Source organism: Chelonoidis abingdonii, chromosome 3 (genome assembly GCF_003597395.2).
Source record: "Chelonoidis abingdonii isolate Lonesome George chromosome 3, CheloAbing_2.0, whole genome shotgun sequence".
Taxonomy (NCBI): Eukaryota; Metazoa; Chordata; order Testudines; family Testudinidae; genus Chelonoidis; species Chelonoidis abingdonii.
The window spans coordinates 143,720,209-143,742,005 of NC_133771.1; the positions used below are offsets into that span (position 1 = coordinate 143,720,209).

The 21,797-nt window shown below is 38.9% G+C and overlaps 1 protein-coding gene across 1 annotated transcript in view; it reads left to right on the forward strand.

Annotated features, from left to right (window-relative positions):
* Window positions 1–21,797, forward strand: part of FMN2 (formin 2) — a 238,261-nt gene that overhangs the window by 110,477 nt on the left and 105,987 nt on the right. Inside the window, exon 8 of the mRNA XM_075064186.1 lies at window positions 20,957–21,018. Within this exon, the coding sequence (XP_074920287.1) occupies window positions 20,957–21,018 (62 nt within the window). The remainder of the gene's footprint in view (window positions 1–20,956; window positions 21,019–21,797) is intronic.

Here is a 21,797-nt window from a genome sequence, read left to right on the forward strand (position 1 = left end):
TGTGCAGAACGCAATGCCATCCACAGCCTCAAAACCACCCTTGACCATTATCATCAATGAGCTTACAAATGATCTGTTGTCATCAATAACAGGTCAGACTCCAAAAGGACCCCAGACAACTCTCCAATACAAATTCTACAGTTTGCCACTTTCCCTCAGATCCCACTTGAGAATACCACTAAGAACTGCACCATCTACTCAGTACACTCCCTACACTAACACCAGAAAACAAATCATGCATACCCTTACGCCCGACCATGCTGTATTCTATCTACTACCCAAGATCCACAACCCGAAATCGAGCCCCATCATCTCGTGCATTGCCACTCCATCTGAAACTTCTGGATATTGTGACTCTGCCCAGACCCTTCCTGCACCAGCCACCCCACTATCCTCCATACACTACTATTCCTGAAACTACAACTCATTTGGTCACCTCCCAAAAAAACTCTCCTAGCCATCCAGATTAGAGGGCTCTCTACCACAAATCCACACACAAGATTAATAAACAACTGTCAAGACATTATCCCTATGATGCCACAACAAAGTCTGTCTGAGCTCTTCTTTATACTCACACACAACATTTCATTTTTATGACTCCATATATATCTCCAATCCATCACTGCTATGGGCATCCCCATTCCCCACAATATGCCAATATTTTTCATGTTACTGAACAACGCTACCTCAGCTCTCGTCCACCACGCCCCTTCCTCAACTACCTACATATACATCTTCATCATCTGAACCCATGGAAACAAAAATTCCACCACTTCAACATTCCACCCCCATCACTCTCAGCCTGGACCATCTACACGATCACTTTCTAGACACACTCAAATATATTTCCATAACAACCACCCTATATCAAAACCTACCTTGACGTATGCCTACCTTCATGCCTCCAGCTTCCATCCCCACATCACACGATCCATTGTCTACAGCCAAGCACTGAGTACAACCGTCACTTGCTCTAACCCTCAACGAGACACACACAAAACCCCAATTCAACACATAGCACAGAATTAGATAACAATCACCAGCCAAGTTCCAAGACTGACCAATACCCTCACGCAGAATAGACAGATCAATTACCCAAGACCCATCAGTAAAGAACAATAGGACCACTGCCATTCAGATACAGCCCCCAGCTAAAACCCTCTCCACCATCATCAGACTACAACCCATCAGGATCTACAATGATCCCACACTTTCACAGTCCGAATTTATGTCAGCAATCCTTTGCCACAGAACAACCTAGTCCAACACTGAAACATGCTCCACCAGCAACTTCCACACTGTACCATAGTAACTCTACTCAAACCAATCCATGCCAACAAACCTCGATGCCATCTCTCCCACATATCTACACCACGACACCATCACAACCTAACCAATCAGCCCTACCATCGCTGTTCATCACCTCATTCCAGCAATTAATAATGCATCATATGCCAACAATCCCCTCTGCTATGTACATCGCCAAACTACATCTCTACGAAAAATAAATAGGACACCAATCAATATCAGGAATGCAATATACAAAAACCTTATAACACTTCACCTCCCTGCACACTATAGCATTTTAATGCCATCCTCACAAAAAAACTCAGACCAACTTCAAAAAATCTTAGCTTCATTCTTCTCAAATTTCACCATCGCTCAGACTAAACAAATACTGAATTGTTGCAATTAAAACCAGTCTCCTCCTTGGTTTCACACCTCAATCATAGAACAGCCTCATCCATCCCTGATTGAACTAACCTCGTTATCTCTATCTTCTTGCTACTATATATAACCTGCCCTAAATTTCCACTACCGCGTCTGACGAAGTGGGTATTCACCCACGAAAGCTCACGCTCCAAAACGTCTGTTAGTCTATAAGGTGCCACAGGTTTCTCTGCTGCTTTTACAGATCAAGACTAACACGGCTACCCCTCTGATACTTGTAGTAATTGATATTCACAAATACAGTAATCATAAAAATAGCAGCACTGGGGTGTATAACCGCCCCCCCAAAAAACCTAACCCCTACCCAAGCCACATGTTGCCCCTTCTCCCGCCAAACAAAAACAACACCTGGGTTGGGGAAGCCTGTAGTTAGAATAATACAATTTGACAATGAATATCATATTTCATGTTAATCAACATTGCAGTTTCTTCCCAGTCAGAAATGTACAACATATTTCTTTCCAATGTGGAAATGAATCTCTGACTAAACCCGTTGAGCTTATTTAAGTGTGTTTCTTGTAAATGTTGAGAATAGCAGTCTGGAAAAAAATATTATAAAAGGCTCTGTGTTTGTCCATTTTACTTGTATATCATCTTTTCCATTTCAGTAGTTTCCTGTACTTGTCTCCACTATTCCTCTTGTTGTGACAGGTTCAGGGCTCTTTTATTTTCTGACTGCATATCTAGCTGTGAGCAATATTATATTAGAGAATTGCTGTGAAGATCCTCAAACTCTATCTGGACACCATCCTTTAGGTGTCTTAATGTCTTCTGCTTAGCCCCACCTATCCCACTCCTCCCTACCCACCAAGAATATTTTTTTCTACCGTGAGATGCCGCAGCCCCCCTCATGAAGAGAAGCTCCTTAGCTGTATTTGACAGCTAATACCCCTTTCCTCCCTGACAATGAAAACTTCTATCATAGCAATACAAATTTGTTGTTGAACAGAGATTTAATCTATACTGTAGTGTTATTTAAACTATTTGAACACATTATATTCAAAAGATAAAGCAGCAAAAGTTAAAATATGTACTTGCACAACTTTTACTTATTATTTTTCAGTATTTCATGCTTTACATCCCTCTGAAAGGTCTGCCTTTCCAAAGCTCCATTCGTGACCGCACTCCTTCACTTCCACTCTGGTCCTGCTACTTTAAAAGCTCTGCTTCCCATCCCGTTCTTTATTCTTGGAACCACACTGGCCCAATAATAAGGCATTCCTCACAGGTCCTGCCTTGTCTCTGCTACTCATATAACTTGCACATGCAAGTTCTGCCTCTTCTCTGGTGTGATCAGTGATGAGAGGGGGTCTGGTGGATATCTACTGGAAGTAAGGAGGTAGCAATATTGACATCAACAAGAAGAGAACTGGTTATGGGGAGGTGGAAAGAGCCACTAGCTCATCCAGCCTCAATAAAAGCCCAATCCTGTTTCCTGGACAGTTCAGATTATTTTACTAAACATCACATTTGCGGCATATCTGCCATAACTTGGTTTCTTAAGTTGTCTAACTCTTTGTATTTATGCACAACAGAAAACATTTTGCCCTCTGAATTTGAAAGCTAGATGTTCAGAACGTGAACTATTTCAATTTAAAAAAATGTTAATGGACAATTTAAAAAAAAGACAATATAAATGTAATGTAATGCCATGCAAATTGACAAGGGGAAAACATAATACATAACTTCTTACTCAACACTAGCTGACATGGACTGGAAAATAAATTCTCCTGTGACTATTATTCCTTATCATGAGAGACTTAACTGGCTCAATGTGTTTAGTTTACCCAAAAGAAGGTTAACAGGTGACTTGATCACAGTCTGAAAATACAGATATGGGAAAGAGAGATTTTTGATGTTGGATGTGCTTTTTTCTGCTAGATTAAAGAGCCAAGAGCAAGTGGTTAGAAGCTTAAGCTTGACAAATTCAATCTAGAACATAAGAACAGTCATATTACTGGGTCAGACCAGTGATCTGTCTAGACCAGTGTAGCCTGTCTTCTGACAATGGTCAATGCCAGGTGCTTCAGAGGGAATGAACAGAACAAGCAATCACTTGGTGATCCTGTTGTCCACTCCCAGCTTCTGGAAGTCAGAGGCTAAGGATACCCAGATCATGAGGTTGCATCCCTAGACCATCTTGGCTAATAGCCACGGCTAGACCTATCCTCCATGAACTTATCTAATTATTTTTATAACCTTGTTATAATTTTGGCCTTCACAACATTCTCTGGCAATTACTTCCACAGGTTGACTTGAGTTGTGTGAAGAAGCGCTTCTTTATATTAGCTTTAAATCTGCTGCCTGTTAATTTCATTCGGTGATCCCTGGTTCTTATATTATGTAAAGGGACAAATAGCACTTTCTTATTCACTTCCTACATACCATTCATGTGAAACCCCTTTGGGGTTTAGAGAGAGCATGGCCCCTTTAAATATTTTTCCTGAGGGGAGGAAGTGCTGATTATGCTATTGGGAAGGGAAGCAGAAAGAAGGGAAGAGAGCAAGGCTTGGGGGTGTCTGGAGCTCCAGACAGAGAGGCTGCAGCAAGGAGGCCCTCACAGAGTGAAGCAGTCAAGAACCTGCCTGAAGCCTAAGAGGGACAGAGCGGCCAATCAGAGACACACCAGGACAGGAACCAGAAGGAGCACTGTGCCAGGGAGGAATCGCCCGAGGAGGACAGACTGGAGCTGGACCCAGTGTTAGTGCAGCCCAGAGCTGCGAGTATTGCAGCTTGTAACTTTGCATTGGGAATAAGGAGGGATGCTGTTTGCTAGTTAAGTAGAGAGGTTGTCGCTCTGTATGGCATTGCAGAGAGTGGCAGAAGATGGCATTGATGGGGTTTGTTGGGAGAATTTTACTGGTGCCGAAGACAACCAGGAGCACCGAAGACTCATCACTGGAGTGGAACGTTGCCCAGGACTCCTGAACTCTGTGTGCAGACACATTACTTTGTGTCTGTCCTTTGATACTGTGATACCACTAGGCCTGTGGGACCTTAAGTTGAATGCAACCCTGTTTTACTACTTCCCTTATATTTCCCCCTGTTGTTTTTCTCCTTTTATCCCTCTGTAAATAAACATTTTCCTTTCCTATATTCATTGTACTTTTCGAGTGTGTGTGTTCACTCTCGGGGGGTTGGAACAGGTGCCCCTGGGGCGCAAGGGACTTTCCCCGCTGCATTCCTGTGTGTGCCTTCTCTTGGTCAGAGCTGCCTGCAGACCAGACTCCATCTTGGCCACGAGGCTGCTAAAGTTGCAAATGATTTTATAGACCTCTGTCACGGGTTGGCAGCCTTTGTCATGTGGCCCACCAGGGTAATCCACTGGTGGGCCGCGAGACATTTTGTTTACATTGACCATCTGCAGTCACGGCACCCCGCAGCTCCCAGTGGCTGTGGTTCACCATTCCCAGCCAATGGGAGCTGCAGGAAGCGGTGGCCAGCACATACCTGCAGGATACCTAGTTGCCAAGTTTTGTGAGATCCCTTTAACTATTCAGTCCGCTTTGGACTTAACTATCTTGAGTAATTTTGTAGTCCGAACACTTTTCCACCTCTCTCTTTCACCCCTATGTCCAGATCATTTATGAATATGTCGAACAGCACTGTTCCTAGCAGCCTAGGGATCGCTACTATTTACCTTTCTCCCTTCTGAAAACTGACCATTTATTCCTACTCTTTGTTTCCTATCTTTTAACCAGTTAACAATCCGTGAGAGGACTTTCCTTCTTATCACATGACAGTTTACTTTGTTTAAGAGCCTTTGGTGAGGGACCTTGTTGAAGGGTTTCTGAAAGTCGAAGTACACTATATCCACTGGATCTTCCTTGTCCACATATTTGTTGACCCCCTCAAAGAATTCCAATAGATTAGTGAGACATGAATTGGCTTTACAAAAGCCATGTTGACTCTTTCCCCAAACAAATCATGTTCATATATGTGTTGGATAATTCTGTTCTTTTTCTGTAGTTTCAACCAATTTGCCTGTTACTGAAGTTAGGCTTACCAACTTGTAATTGACAGTGTCACCTCTGGAGCCTTTTTAAAAGAATTATGTTGCATTAGTTATCCTTCAGTCATCTGGTACAGAAGCTGATTTAAGTGATAGATTACATGCCATACTTAGTTCTGCAATTTCATATTCGAGTTCCTTCAGAACTCTTGGGTGAATAGCATCTGGTCCTCGTAACATATTACAGTTTAATTTATGAATTAGTTCCAAAATCTCCTCTACTGACACCTCATTCTGGGACAGATCCTCAGATTTGTCATCTAAAAAGAATGTCTCAGATGTGGGAATCTCCCTCACATCCACTGCAGTGAAGAAATAAGTACATCAGGGTAATTGAGTTGGAACAACCTACTTAAGGATGTGGAAGATTCTATATAATTTGATGTCTTTAAATCAAGGATGGATATCTTTTAAAAAGGTATAGTGTAACTCAGACAAGTTATGGGTTGGATGCAGAAATTATTGGGTAAGGTACTTTTGATCTGTGATCTACAGGAGGTCGGGCAAGTTGTTTAAAAGGTCCCTTCTGTCCTTTAAAGCTATGAATCTAGTACTGACCACTGCTGGTCACTAGGTGAACCATTGTTCTGAAGCAGTGTGAAAATTTCTGTAGTCCTTAATAATAGCAGAGTGTTTCACTGTGTTCCATATAGTAACTGTTATCAATGCCATACATCAGTTTGATAGTGTATTATCATAAGCCTCTCTCCCAAATCTGGACCTTAGTGTCCAAAAATCTGGGTGCCTAGCATGAACCCCTCTAAGCTCAATTTACCAGCTTAGATCTGATCTCGTTGCCGCCATCCAAAATTTCCCGGGTTTTGGCCCCCTCTGGTCTCCCCAAAACCTTCCCTGGAGGGACCCCAAGACTCAGAAACCCTGAGCCTACAACAAAGGGAAATAAACCACTTCCCTTCCTCCTCCCTCTCCCACCCAGACTTTCCTCTCTAGGGCTATACTAGAGAGTATTAGATACAACTCTTTACATCACAATACCCAAACCAACACACAAGCATAGATACATCCTTTTATTCCACAAAGAGACAAACCCCCAAATACAAGGGAAACAGAGAAGCATTCTCTCTCTCTCTTCCCCCGTAGCATCTTCCTGCCCTCGACACTAGGAGAGGTTAAAACATAGCTATGTTTCCCCTCTCCACTTCTTCTTTCTCCTTAACCAGAAAACCAAACAGGTTTTTAAAAAGGAAAGGCTTATATAAAATGAAAGGAACAAAGACATCAAATTTCAATCTCTGCACTCAAGGATGACAAAACAGGGTACTGACTTATAAAAATATGAATAAACAGTCTGATTCAAAAAGTTATCCATTTGAAACATTCAGCAAGTTACACACATGTCAAATATACCCAAAAACACATAAAAGCCATATGTTTTCTACCTATACTTACAAGTTGGAGACAGAAGATTAGAAGAAGAAAGAAGCTTCTCATAGCTGAGAGACAGACAAAAGACCCAGAGTCCAAAACTTCCCTCCCTGACTTTGAAAAATCCGGTTTTCTGATTGGTCCTCTGGTCGGGTGCTTGGTTCCCTTTGTTAATCCTTTACAGGTAAAAGAAACATTAACCCATAGCTATCTGTTTATGACATGTATAAACATGACAGATGTGTAAAATAAAGAATAAAACACTATTCAAAAAGTATTGTTACAGAAGGTTCAAGTATTCTTTGTTCATGAACTGAAATCATGGATGATAAGACTGCTTTAATTAAATCTTTCATGCCTATCTCCAAATACAAGGTACATGGAAAGAAACAGTCCACATTAATGTTTTTTAAAAAGTTTGTTAAAAGAGGATTATTACTGAAACTGCAGTGAAGTATTGAATGAATGGTCTTTTCTTCCAGAAAAAATTAACTTCTGGAAAATTTAGTTTCTTATTAACTCATGTTTAATCACAAGGCTTGATTTATCTTAATATCAATTCCAGGTTGTCATTGAGAATTGATTCTGAAACAGTTCAAATCTTTTTTTTTTTCCCATACCAGATGCCATGCCCTTCTTGAGCAAGCTCACATATTGAATCAGATCCTTTAATTGCTTCACCCTGCTGTGCTCTTCCTTTTGCTGAGTAACAACATAGTTTTATTACTGTAACCCCTGTCTTTTTTCCTCAGTCTCTCCCAACTCCTCTGCAGCCCTTGTTCTTGCATCATGCCTATTGGTAGATTGCAAACTCATAAGGGCAGGGACCCTGTCTTCTTATATTTGTTCAAAGAACTTCTTAGTACTTCCGGTGCTGTGAAATTATAATTAATGATAGTAATAGAATGTATGATAGATGTTTTCCAGAAGGTGAGCACTAAAGACAAACCACATTAGAAGGGAAAGTAATGTGCTAATATTGCCTGTATGGCTCTGTAATATGATATAAAAATTCCTAATACATTTATACTATTAGTGTTTTGTTTTTAAGTTGTATGGTAAATTTAAAGCCGTTCTAGAATCCCTGACTGACCACTTGTACTAGCAGTAATGCTGATACCAAGGTCAAGCTTGGAGTTGTAATGGGTTGTTAGAAGATTGTAATGAAGTGGGCAAGGATTTCTGCACCTTGGATGAAAGACATAAAAGCCTATCTCGGGGATTGTCTTAGTGGGTGAGAGAATGTGTCTGGCCTATTTAACATCTCTAGTTCTTCCCTGCGCCTGGGTTCCTCCAGCCCAGAATGGTACTATGGCTTCCTTGAAGTTGAGGAAAGGGCAGCAATTTTCCCTTAACCATTTTATTGGGACTGCATGAGGTACACTGCTTGGATACTTCATATAAGTTTTTCCATTAGTTGCCAGACCTCATCTTAGGACATACCAGTCTCAATGTCTTTCCTATTTTGGAATTTACACTTAATTTTTTACAAACCCTAAAAATCCTTTAATATTAAACCACTCAAAATCATTTCATATGTTTGTAATGAATTCGCAATAAGTTACATTTTTTTAAACAATGAGGAAAATTATATAATTTTCTCATAATGCTGCAATCAGTACACAGGCTAATCACTGCCACATTGTATGTTTTGGGTGCGTTAAGGATTTTTAAGGACACATCAGAGTGTCTAATTTTATAGGGACGTTTTGTAAGAATTGTGACTTCAGATGAACTTGTTTCTTCATCATTTCAGCTGAAAGGCTGTGGTCTTTTTTTTATGTTCAGTAATGTGGAATTTCCAAAGAGAAAAGTGGAGGAAAGTTCTAATCTCCCAAATGGGCATTAATAAACTAGCACTACTGGTCTGATTTGTGCACTTCACAGTCATTACAAGATTACTGGTCAGGAAATAAAAGTATAACTGAAAAAAAAATATTTTCTAATAGCATTGGTAACATGTTGTACTTAAGAAATGCCTCCAGTTTCCCCACAAGGAACTTTTCCCAAATGTTCACACATGTCCCAAAGCATTATTGAATCAGACTTGGGCACTCAATACAGTCACAAAAGTGAAGAAGAGCTAATTTTTCCTTAAATAAGATCTGCCAGTGTCATTAAATCTTCCCTTTTCTGTAAAGTGGACAGAATTAAGGTGTTTGCCACAGCAGAGCGTGCGTGCGTGCGAGTGTGTGTGTGTTCTCACAATATACTAATAGGCCACTGTACCTCTCACATTTAGAGAGATTTGCTAAAAAAGGAACAGCTGAATACAACCATTTTAGCTGGGGATTGTGCTATCAGTGCACTGAAGCAGACTCTCTCTATCCCACCCCACCCAGGATAAATAAAAATGAATGTATTTTTAAAGGGTTTAGAAAAATATGACAATGTGTACTGTCAAAAGTTGCTGACTGGTATTTTTGCTCAGGACATAAAAGTGGTGGTTGAGTAAGGAGACGGATTATGCGGTGGTTAGAATGCTAACCAGGACCTGTGGGAGACCCAGGTTCACTTCCCTTCTCATTAAAGACTTCCAGTGTGAACCTGGGCAAGACCATTATTCTCTCTGTGCCTCAACTTTGATCTATCAAATAGAGATAATAGCATTTCGCTGTCTCAAATTGGGCTGACAGCATAAGTACATTGAAAGACTGTGAGGAACTCAAAGACTGTGATGATGTGTGCCATGTAAGTATCTAAGGTAGGTATATAAAATATTCGTTTAAAAGAGACCTTAATTCAGCATTTTAAAATGGCTGACAAACAGAAGGAAAGTTTAGTCTCAGGTGAGCAACTGTACTTCAACCACTCATTGTTTCAGAGAACAGTACAACTGGATGTTCAGAAGGATAGAACATAAGGAAAGGGTTCCTTTTTCAAGAAGACATTTTTTTTCTAAATAAGAGGTTTCCAAAATGAGAGAGGAAAACATACAATTCTTTTGGATACAATGTCTTAGAATCATGTTGTTCTGCACAGAGAATGACGGAAATAACTCTGGAGTTCTCGTGACCCAGAGTCTTACATAAAGTGACTCCCATGCTCTGTGTACCACTCTCACAACCAGATATAGTGAGGAAATCAGGCTGATCAGCACTCTGCTAGCTTGGCCTGGTTTTAGGCAGATGATCAAATAGACCTGGTTGTGTTGATTACAAGAGGAGACATAGGACTGAAGACTCTAACTGTGCATTTCCAAAAGCTAAAAGATGGTGCTGGAATAATGTCAGTTTAGGGGGGCTATAAAGTATGGAATAACCATCTGTCTGTGTGGTGTATTCTTTTCCATTGGCTGGTTGTAGTTAAAGCTTCCTTATCATGGTGCCGTCATGCTCCTGACATTTAGCTTGAAAGGCTGGGTTGGACCCAACAACAAATGACCAGAATCATTCTGTGTTAATAGCATCTCTACCATAGCCTAGGAATTCTTTCTGCACTAATTGGGTGATACCAGCAGCATACATTTCCAAGACATCCTTTGGGAGTCTGGAGAAAGCATTTATGAAATGATGGAAATGTTTACATCAACTATGTCACTTAATTTTTCAGTTGTTTTGGCCTAGTCATGCTGCATCTTGGGGATACACAGTGTACTACGTCATCACCTCAGAGATGGCTAGGGCAAAGTGTTACTAAATCATCATATTGAAAACTCCTGTATGCTTTGACTGCTCATTCAAGTTGTATAGTTCCAGCAGATGGCACTAGAGAACTATGCTGCTCCCTGCTGAAGCATGTAGGCGGAAGTGTTGGGCTAGATACCACTCCTTTTGGAACACTATCACTGCACTGGGGAAATGATAGTGAGAGAGCATCTGGCAGTCCATATCTAAAGTGGTAATGAGGTTGGAAGTGCCTTTTGTTTCTCTGCCGCTTGCCAGTACCAAGTGACCACAAACGATTCCTTGAAGGGGTCGCCTTTTAGCTGGTGGCCACAAATTTCTTTTTCTTGTTGCTCTTGGTACTTGATTATTCCACACTGAATTTCTAATTGTCACTGTGAATTTTAATTGTTAAAATATTGAACTTTCTATGTCTATGCATCTGTTTGTACTACTATTAAATGTAATGGTATCATCTAGGGGTTTTATGTTTCATGTAATGTTTAGATAGGTAAAGACAAGTTTGCATTTTTTAAGATTGAAATATTTGCACGAAAGATGGCACTGAATGTTAAAGTGCAGGAGTGGGAATTTCAGAAACAGCCACCATTGGCCTATCTTTCTTGGCTTTCTTTTAAGTCAATGGTAAGTTTCCGTTAAAGTTGAGTGCTTTTGAAAATCCTATCCTTGAAGTTCTTAGGTAAGAATCCAGTTAAGATATTGAAATATATACAAATTCTGAACCACATTTTAAAAAAAATAGATGAAATATCCTATTCTGTTTGCAATATTAGGTTACCAGTTTTGTTGCAGTCAAAGTCTTTATCTATTTGAACCTTGAATCAACAATGCCAACTTTTTGGAAACACAATTCTTAGCATGTGAAGAAGTGGGGATTAAATCATAAAACCATGTAATTTCCCACAGCACAGCAATTTGAATTAGTAATCCCAAATCTTCTGTCATTTATATGACATGATTTTTGATATTTCCATAATCTTACCACACTTAGAACATGGACCAAATATCACATGATCACTATATCCCTTTGCTAGCATCAGTGGCTGCCTGAAGCAGTAACTTCAGAATACTAGGTGAAAAGGTTCATGTGCTGAAATATGATAAAGTCTGGGGATTTTACACAGGCATGTAAAATATAAGGCTACATCTTAACTTCTTTCTGCTGTGCCAAGTTTTTTGGTGGGAGTTGAAAGAATGAAGGTTTATGTTTAGTAAGATACCATTTGTTGGTGTTGGGGGGGTGGGACTTTACTCAATTTGCTTCTTTAAGGAACACTTTTCCAGATGTCTTTTGTGTTCTTGATCAGCAAGATTTGCAGCTGGACCTGCAGTTTTGTAAAAGTACAGCTGTACCCCAGTATAACACTGTCCTTGGGAGCCAAAAAATCTTACTGCGTTATAGGTGAAACCATATTATATCGAACTTGCTTTGATCCACTGGAGTGCACAGCCCTGCCCCCCCGGAGTGCTGCTTTACCACATTTTATCCAAATTCATATTATATCAGGTCGTGTTATATCGGAGTAGAGGTGTACTTCTAAGCACTTGTGTAATTATTTACATTGGCTTCCAGATTGATGGTGTTGCATATATTTATTAATGAACTGGAAGAGAGAGGCAAAAGGTGGCAAAATTTGAGGATAAAGCAAAATGTTTTAGATAGTCAAAATTAGGGGAGACTGTGAGTATAGCTGAATAGGCAGATGAAATTCAATATTGATAGGTTCATATATTTTTAAGGCCGGAAGAGGCCATTGTGGTAATCCACCCTGCCCTACTGAATAACACCGGCCATATAAATCTAACCCAGTATTCCCTCCATCAGGCTCTTGGTTGCTGGTTGAACTAGAACATGTATGTAATCTTGATTTACAGTTTATAGGGAGTTTTGTGATTGACTTCAGTGGAACTAGGATTTCATACAAAGACTTTAGGTGATGAAGAATCCATCACACCCCTTAGTAAATTGTTCCTTTGGTTGATCACCCTCTCTGTTTAAAGCTTGTATATTTACTTCCAGTTTGAATATGATTAGCTTCAACTTAAAGCCATAAGCTCTTGTTATGCCTTTCCTAAAGTGAATTCCTCTAGGTACTTACAGACTATGATTAAGTCATCTCTTATTCTTTTCTTGGGTAAGTGAAATTGCTAATGAATAACAATGACATGAGGAACTTACACAGGTCATCCAAAATGAATGCTTGTACCAGGCTAGACCATCTTGTAGTTTGCATTTGTCACAAGGTATATAACACCTATTTCAGTGGAGTTTTTAAAAATGTAATTGACTGTTTTTATCTTTCTACCAGAAAAGGCAGGTCTGTTAGTCACCACTAGTCCCACCCTGCAGGAAGCACAGAGAGCCATGAAAACCTGCTTATAAAAATAATCTTATGTGTGCATAAAAATTTCACCTAAAAATCCCTAATTAAACCTGTCCCTCTTTCACACATGCAGAAATTAGAAAGGGTTACTTGTGCTCTCTCTGTGCTAAGACTTAGATACCATTTCAAGGCGGGGCGGGAGGTTGGGAGCAGGGCTGTCTTTATACCAATTCCCCCGAAGAAGGCCCCGCGCCTAAAAGGGCCCCACTCCAGGGGTCTTTGGTGGCATTTCAGCGGTGGGGGTCCTTCAGTGCCGCGGAAGACCCAGAGTGGACCCGCCGCTGAAGTGCCACTGAAGCCCCAGACTGCCGCTGAGTATTCCACTCGGGCCCCGTGGCTCATAAAGCCAGCCCTAGTTGGGAGGGATAATAATCCTTTCTTAGTTTATGCAAAATCCTGCCTCCTACCAATCGGTATTCTGCTTCAGATTCCATGCCCAAAGACCAGCCTCCAGCAGGTTCATTGAGACTATTGGCTCAGCCACACACTATAATTTTAAATAAGTATAATCTGGTAACATGCCAATATTTGTTGACCCTCCTATATCTCACACCCAAGATTCTGTCACCTGCCAAACTCAAAGAAATCTTATCTAAACAATTAAGATAAGCAATGAAGTGCTCTGTATGGTCAAATCAGCAAACCTTTCAAAAACAGAACTGAAATACAATCTCTCTTGATTAAACAGTCTACAATGGCAATCATGTTTGTATTTAAACATTTTATTCTGAAAGGATTACAGTGTTAGTCTCCCTTTCTTTTTCTTGCCTAGACAAGAAGGCGACATACTGAGTCAAACAAAATGTATTTGTTCTCGAAGAATTGAACTTACACACATTTTATAAACACATGGTATAGGTGTATGGAGTTAGACTGACTTAATCAGTAACTGCTGTCCTTAAACTTGCATAACTATATTTACTTGAGATGTCTGTAGCAGAGATGTTTGTTAGCAATATCTTTCTTTTATACCACAGTATAACCCCCATATTAATACAATTATAAGGTTATAGATTAGAACCCAAACCCGGGAAACAAAAAGCTAAGGTCAAAGGCTGTAACAATCTTAACCAATCCATACTATAGAAGAATGAATAGGAAAAACTAAGGATGAAATGCCCCTTCATCATAAAGTCCCTTTTTCAGTTGCTCACATTTGTCAAATTAATATTTTTTGTTTGAAATTTTCCATGGTTGGGGACTTCCTAGAGATATATGATTGGTTGGATGTTTCTAAAGCAATTTTTGAATTTTGAGTGTTTTAAAAACAAACACAAGTATCACCTAATTTTCTACCACATTCAAGTTGGGGATTTTATGCACCGTTCTCATTTCTTATTAAGAACATAGATCCAAATGAATCACTGCAACAATAAAGTGATATGCATACAATTCTAAGTGAGGCTTATTCTCACCTCTGCATAGTATTTGTATCAGAAACCCAATCCACATTACAAATTCATGTAGTAAAAAGAAAGCCCTTACCCTAAATGGCTTAGTTTTGTTTAATAACAGTAAGTATCAGGTATGTGCAAAAAGCAAACACATGGATAGTTATATGAGAATGTTTTCATGTATTTTAACTCTGTGCTTGGCGTAAGGCCTCATCTGCTTAGCTGTTGTCAATAGTCATTGTTCTGCAAGTAGCACAAGTACATGTAGCTATGCTGTGAACTCTTTTTTCATCCCCTGTTTATTTAGCACTCAAGAGTCCTAAATGTTGCAAATCATATGCAATAGGCCAATGTGTAATGCCTGACAGCCCATGCTGTGAAACACAGCAACAAGCAACATAGTTTTCAAAACTACTTATTCTTCAGGGAGTGACCAGTGCAATTACTTACCCTAAGTGCTACTATTTTCACATTAGTTCAGCTCTTGGGTTTATCTCGCCAGTGTCTTGATGTTGCATCAAGTCATAGCTTTTTTTTCTTTTTTTCTTTTTTATAGCAGCAAAGGGGGCTGCTGCATTCTGTTTGACCTTCCTTTTGGATTTGCTTGACTCTTTGGTTGGCTGGATGATATGGGCAGCTGGGTCCCATGCTGGTTGTGTGCTACTCAAGAAAGCAATCAGGATCCTGTCAGTTGTTCTTAGGACGATGTGATTTGTCTCTATCCATGCTTAGATTCTTGAGTTTGCAGTGTGTGGATATCCTTTTTCTAAAGACATCCATTAACTGAGGACTTCTATTCCAAGTTCCTATTACCCATCTATACTTAGGAAACCATTTTACTTCTCTCTTACTTGTAACTCTGGGAGGTTTTTAGTATATTGGTCATTGTACCCTGTTGCGGTTTTGTGGGGTTTTTTTCTCTCTTTTGTTTGTAAACATTCCACTGCTTCAGTTTTTAGCAATAAGCTAGATATAGATGTTAAAGTATGTCTAACAATGCACTGGGCTGTTTTATTTATTTTTTGCTATTTAAGGTTGCCTTTCCATATACTTTTTTATTATTCTTTGTGTAGATTATTTTTTGACAGCCAACTCAGTATTGCTATTGGAATAACTCTTGTAAGGAGAGGAAATGGTGTGCCATATACTAGCAAGTGTAATAGTCTATGAAAGTCAATGATAAAGTCTAAATGAAGTGCTTTGACCTTATTGAAACAAAGCATTTTGATAAGATCATATTGATATTTCATTTTGCAGGAACTTTAAAACTTTCAATTGTTTGTTATGATTTGAGATGAAAGAGAACTTCACAATGTTAGAATCTCATGCAAAATCCAAGTTTTGACCAGTTTTTCAAAAATATCTTTCTCTGACAAATTATGCAACTTAGTTGCTGGTGAATTTAGATCCATTGTCAAAGAAAACAAAGGTTGGATTGCTATGTCTGCTAACCTGGTTGGTTTGCCCTGTCTGCTTTGTCTAGCGCCTTTGCTTCAGTAGTATCTGGTAATTTCTGTATTTCCTAGAAGTCTGAATAATAGACTATAATGATGAGAGAGTGTGTAGAGTTTACAGTGAAACTATTCAATGCTCCATAATCTGTCTAGGAATATGATGGGTTTATTCAAAATTTCCTTTTGGCGTTTTTCTTGTATCTCCCCACGTACACACTATTTGCTGTCAAGATCATTGATCTCATTGGTTATGTTTGGTTACATATTACATCTCTCAGCGTGTTTTTAATTTTTTAAAGATTGACTTCTCTTCTAGACTGGCTTCAGTGTATATATGGGAGAAGGTGTGTTGTCTCAGTGTAGGCATGGCAATTTGATTGCCTTTATATACAGTGTTATCTCTACTGTGCACTAAGCTCATTTTGTTTCAGTATTCTGTTGTATTGAAGATTCTTCACAGGTGGCTACCATCTTCACAAAGTAAGCAGTGTTAATTGTTGCAGCGTGTCTTTGTCCTGCTGTTTGTTCAGACACTTCGTAGTCCTTGCTTTGAAAATGGTACACAGTTGGCTTGCTTGATGTTTTCAATGAATGTATACATTTGCATTATTTATTTTACTATTACTCTCCAGTAGTGCATAAATAGAACCCCTTCCATTATAACGGAGACTGTGCAAACATTCAGAAAGTCATGATCCCTGCCCCAAAGATCTTACACTTGTTACATGGAGTTTTTAATCGGATTTTGACAAATAATAAGAGGGACTGAAGGGGTGGAAGGTTAGCAAGATCATACAGTTTTGCAGTGTACCTGTGTGCATGCTTGGTGGCTCTGAATCATGTAAAAAAAAATTTTCAGTAGTGTCATATATCCCCAACTGCTTCTCAACCTATCTGTCATTAGTAATTGATTCATAGGGATCTCATGGTGACAATGGGTCTTGAGAACATGAACGAGAAGGCTTACAGATTCATTTAGGGAGTATGAGCCATACATAAAGGGCATCATGGAAAGAGACACTGAGACCTTTGTAGAATCAGAAGTTGGCATTCAAAGCTGTCAACACTGGCAGAGTAGTGGAAATGGATTAGAAAAATAGATCAGATTGTACAAGCAGAGAGAGTGAGTTGTGTAGGGCCTTGAGGTTGAGAATAGGAAAGAAGAAGGATGATTCAATAGTTTGGGGACTAGCCTAGGATTTGGAAAACATGGGTTGACTTCAGGCTATGCCACAGACTTACTGTGTGACCTTGAGCAAGTCACTTAGCTGCTCTCTGCCTCAGATCCTCATGTGTAAAATATTACTTTTCTATCTCACAAGAATGTTGTGAGGATACATACATTAAAGATTGTGAGGTGCTGAGATACTATGGCAGTTGTTGTTGTCATGTAAGTACTTTAGGTTCATAGATGGGACTAGACACTTTATTTTGATTGATGCAAAACAAATAACCATTGGATGAAAAGGGTAGGGTGCATGGTTACATCAGAGTGATGCATGGGGGAGATGTCATTGGCTGCTGTGCGTTGAATGGATTGAAGAGGCATGGAATCGGTTTCATGGAGCATAGTGAAGAGGATTTTGCAATAGTCAAGACGAGATGATTTTTTTTTTGGCGGGAGGGGATTATTTTGTGACTGTAATTGCTTATTAAAAATACTCTGCATGATTTGATTTTCCTCTGAAGCTGTGTTTGCTGGGACAGTCGAATATCATTGTGGAACTGAGCACCATCATGTCCATGGACTGTGACATCCCCGTGAGGGATGCCCAAAGCCTGACACACTAGAACTGTGTAGTTCATCTCAGGCCCTCCCCAGCCACCCAAGAGGAGTTGGTGTTTGTCTGTTTTCACTAGTGAGTTGACCACTATATATGGGATTTTGAGGGGTGCTTTACCTCGCAATTCTAGACATTAGAATCATAGAATATTAGGGGTGGAAGAGACCTCAGGAGGTCATCTAGAGACCAACCCCCTGCTCAAAGCAGGTAATGTTGGGTAATAGAGCTAGATGCTCAACTACAGTAGTTCTTGTTTATATGATTATTTGAGTTCATAAGTAGAGAATAGTATTGTTGAGAAGAAAGGAGGTGTTTTTATGATACTCTTACATTATTCAATTTATAATTTTTTTTCCTGAAAAAAACATTTTAGTCTTTTTATGTTGAAAAAATCCTAGTGAAATTTTATAGTGATAGATAGGTATGTATATATGTGCACGTAGGTATATTTAGTTTTGTAAGACAAGGATTTTAAGTTTTGTCATTTTCTCTGGAGTGATATGTATACACAGACAAGGATTTAAAGAAATTAGCTCCGTGTGTGTGTGTGTGTGTGTGTGTGTATTATCTCTCTCTCTCGCACGCACGCACGCACGCATATATATGCTAGGAGCTAATTTCTTTAAATCCTTGTCTGTAGTTTTCTGAGACTGGTTTGTTTTAAGCGGCTCCCTGAAATATGCATGCTCTTCTGCATACCTGTTTTGTTGAAAGTACACAGACCTGGCACCATTGTGTTTGCCAGGCATTCTCTTATCTCAGGCAAGCATTCAAACAAAAGTGTTCTATTGCTCTCTAAGTAATCCATGGGTGATCTTAACGTTGTGGAAGAAGTCAGAACAGGAACTTGTGCCATATTTCTTAGTTCAGAAGCAGACAGTCTCTGAGGCGGGGGCAGGGATAGTGGAAGATAACTGTTGAGTCAAAGTGAATGACTAAAGGGTTGTGGTGTTTGTGTACAATATAAATACACTAACTTGTAAAAGCAAAAATCAGATACGCAGTTAAATGTAGGTCTATAATACACCTTGTTTTGGGTGTGTATATATATATTATATATATATAAATAAAATACCCTGCTGGTGTACAAGCTCAAACAATATGTAGAAATGTGTATGCTGCAGGATCTGAACATTTTTTTTCTTTTTATTGATTTTTAATCCTTGATTCACCAAGATACTTCAGCACATGCACATCTTTAAACATATTAACAGTCCTATTGAAGCCTATGGGATTATTTATGCTTAAATACGTGTATGTGCTTAAATACCTTGCTAAATGTTGCATTAAGAGTGCCTGTTGTAACATTTATTCACAGAATTAATACTGTAAGTGACATAAGGTATCACAATGTGGAGTATTAAACAAGAACCACTGTTGTATCCTCAGGGAATGTTTGTCACCCTATCATCAGCTGATTTACAGGTGTATTTAAGTTTCAGCTGTTAAATATGTATTTCCTTGTTTTGCTCGTTTTAATTAGACCTTTAATGTATTTGACATTTTAAAAAGTTCTTAAATGAAAAGGGAAAATATTAGCATTCAGCTCAATTTTACCATTATTTTGTGCAAAATTCTGAATATATTTTCACATCTTTCACTACCCTCTATAGTACTACATTTTGCATTAATTTTGGGCTTCTAAAACATTTTTGATGGTGGGTACTTGGCAGATAGGGTAGGAGGAGCAAGGGGATATGTATGTATAAAATATTGTATTTGATATGGAAAAACAGAAAAGATAATCTTTATTTATTTGGAAAGTTAGCACATAATAAGTTCCCATACTTTTCATCTGCTAAAACTCTGTCCATACATATGGACTGGACCCTGCTCATTTAATCAAGATCAATTTTTCTTTATTTATATATTCTTTTATTATACTGTAACTAAAATTAAGTTCCAGACCTGTAAGGGGAAAATGTGATGAGTCCCAGACACTAAGTGGTATCACTGAATGCCTCAGAGCAATGAGAAACAAATGAGTTTGAATTATATTGTCTGTAATCTTGAGGTGTATACACAAAATCACTTAGTGACAGTCAAGGACACTGATTTATAGAGGATCAAGCAATCAGATACTGGGATTCTATCACTGATCACCAGCCTGATCTCTAGAGTAGTTTTGTCCCAGGGTTATTCTGGCTAGCAGACAGATATGTATACAGGGGAAAAAAAGAAAACAATCAAATAAAGGACAAAATGGCAAAAGATAAAATATTGTAGTAAAAGTTTATTATTATTACAAGAATCCCTGATGCATAATATTCAGAATACCTGTATAGTTAGTGTGTGTGTGTGTGTGTGTGTGTGTGTGTGTGTGTGTGTGTGGAGAGACAGCAAGAAAACAAAATTTAATTTGCTTTCCAATGACATGGATCATAAACTTTTAAAAATCAAAAATGCAGTTTACCAGGTTTTAAATAATTCTATATTAATAAATTTATATTCATATTAATTTTGAATGATTCTTCGCTGACCAGCATAAATATGAAATATATGTAGTACCTTTATAGTTTTTCCAGTGATCACAGCAAATCAGTGCCCCTGTTTATCACATTTTTTTTTTCCAGAGGTCAGGTTGATTTGAAATTGCTCTGTGTGTGCAGTTAAGCCAGATTTTTGACATTGAAAAGGTACAGTACGTATGTGGCACCAGCATTGGTTGGGAACAGGAAAGGAATATTTTGTATCTGTACTAAACCTGTCGGCTTAGTGCATAGAAGATTTGACCCTTGTCAGGTGTATTAAAGTTAACTGGCTGATTTGTGGATTAACCAATTTAAGTCTGAAACCAACCAGCGACAGGAATGAGCTCTGTGTGGGGGGTGTGTGTGTGTGTGTGTACAGATTTACAAATTGTTATAATGCTTTCAGTCAGACCATGAAAGTCTGATGTGAAGCTTATCTCTGATCTTTGGCTTTGGCCATACTCATGGGATCATGTGTGTGTGCTGGGGGAGGGGGTGAATTCTTTAACACTTGTCACCTGGCTCTACCAGGTTCCTAGGCCACAGTCTTAGAAACGGCACTATTCAAGGCATTAATAAAGTTAAAACCCTTAAGCAGTATGACCAGTGGGGTCATAAAAGCTATTGCTGGGTATTGTGTTCAGTGTGTCTTTCACTGCTGGATTATCATCTTGACAACTAATTCTTTTTCACTTTTTTGTCTTTTTTTCACAGCTGTTGTGAACTTGGACAACTCTGTGGTTGACCTAGAGACCCTTCAAGCCCTCTATGAGAATGTAAGTAATAGGAGGAGGCATAGATACATAGCATACTGTAGTTTCATGTGAAGGTAGTTTTGGTCTGCAACAGGAACAACTCATTACTAAGTTGCACAAACATATTCTTTCTTAAGGAAAGTTTTACTTTGTCAAATGTAAATGAAAATTAGGATAAACAGTTGCTCTTTTTTAAATGGCAATCCATTTTGTAATGTGCATTTATTTTTCAAGTCAAGGATTTCATTTATATTCAAATATATAATTTTTGCCTTTTAATGCCCTTGATACTATATTTGACAGGAATAAACATAAAATAAAACTGTGTTTTAATAAATGTTTATTTCTGTGCTACACCTAAAACTTTTTTGAATACTATATTTCATGTTTTTTCACTTTCACAGGAAATAATGTTTAGTTACTTTAAAGGAAAGGATCATTGAGACCTGTAAAACTCAGTATAGTATACTGAGAGCCATAACCCTGAGATACTAAATAATTTGAGAGATTGTATGAAAACTATGCAAGATCAGAGATTTAAGAATTAACCAGGGTATACTCTAAAGCATCCTGGTCCCAGCATTATTCTGACTGTGAAGACAGAAACAGTAGAATCCAGAAGAGCATTTCTGACTTCCACTGCTGCAAAGAGAGATCGAGGGCCGCTCATCCCTAGAAGCAGCAAAGAATCCTGTGGCACCTTATAGGCTGACAGACGTTTTGGAGCATGAGCTTTCGTGGGTGAATACCCACTTCGTCAGATGCATGTAGTGGAAATTTCCAGGGGCAGGTATATATAT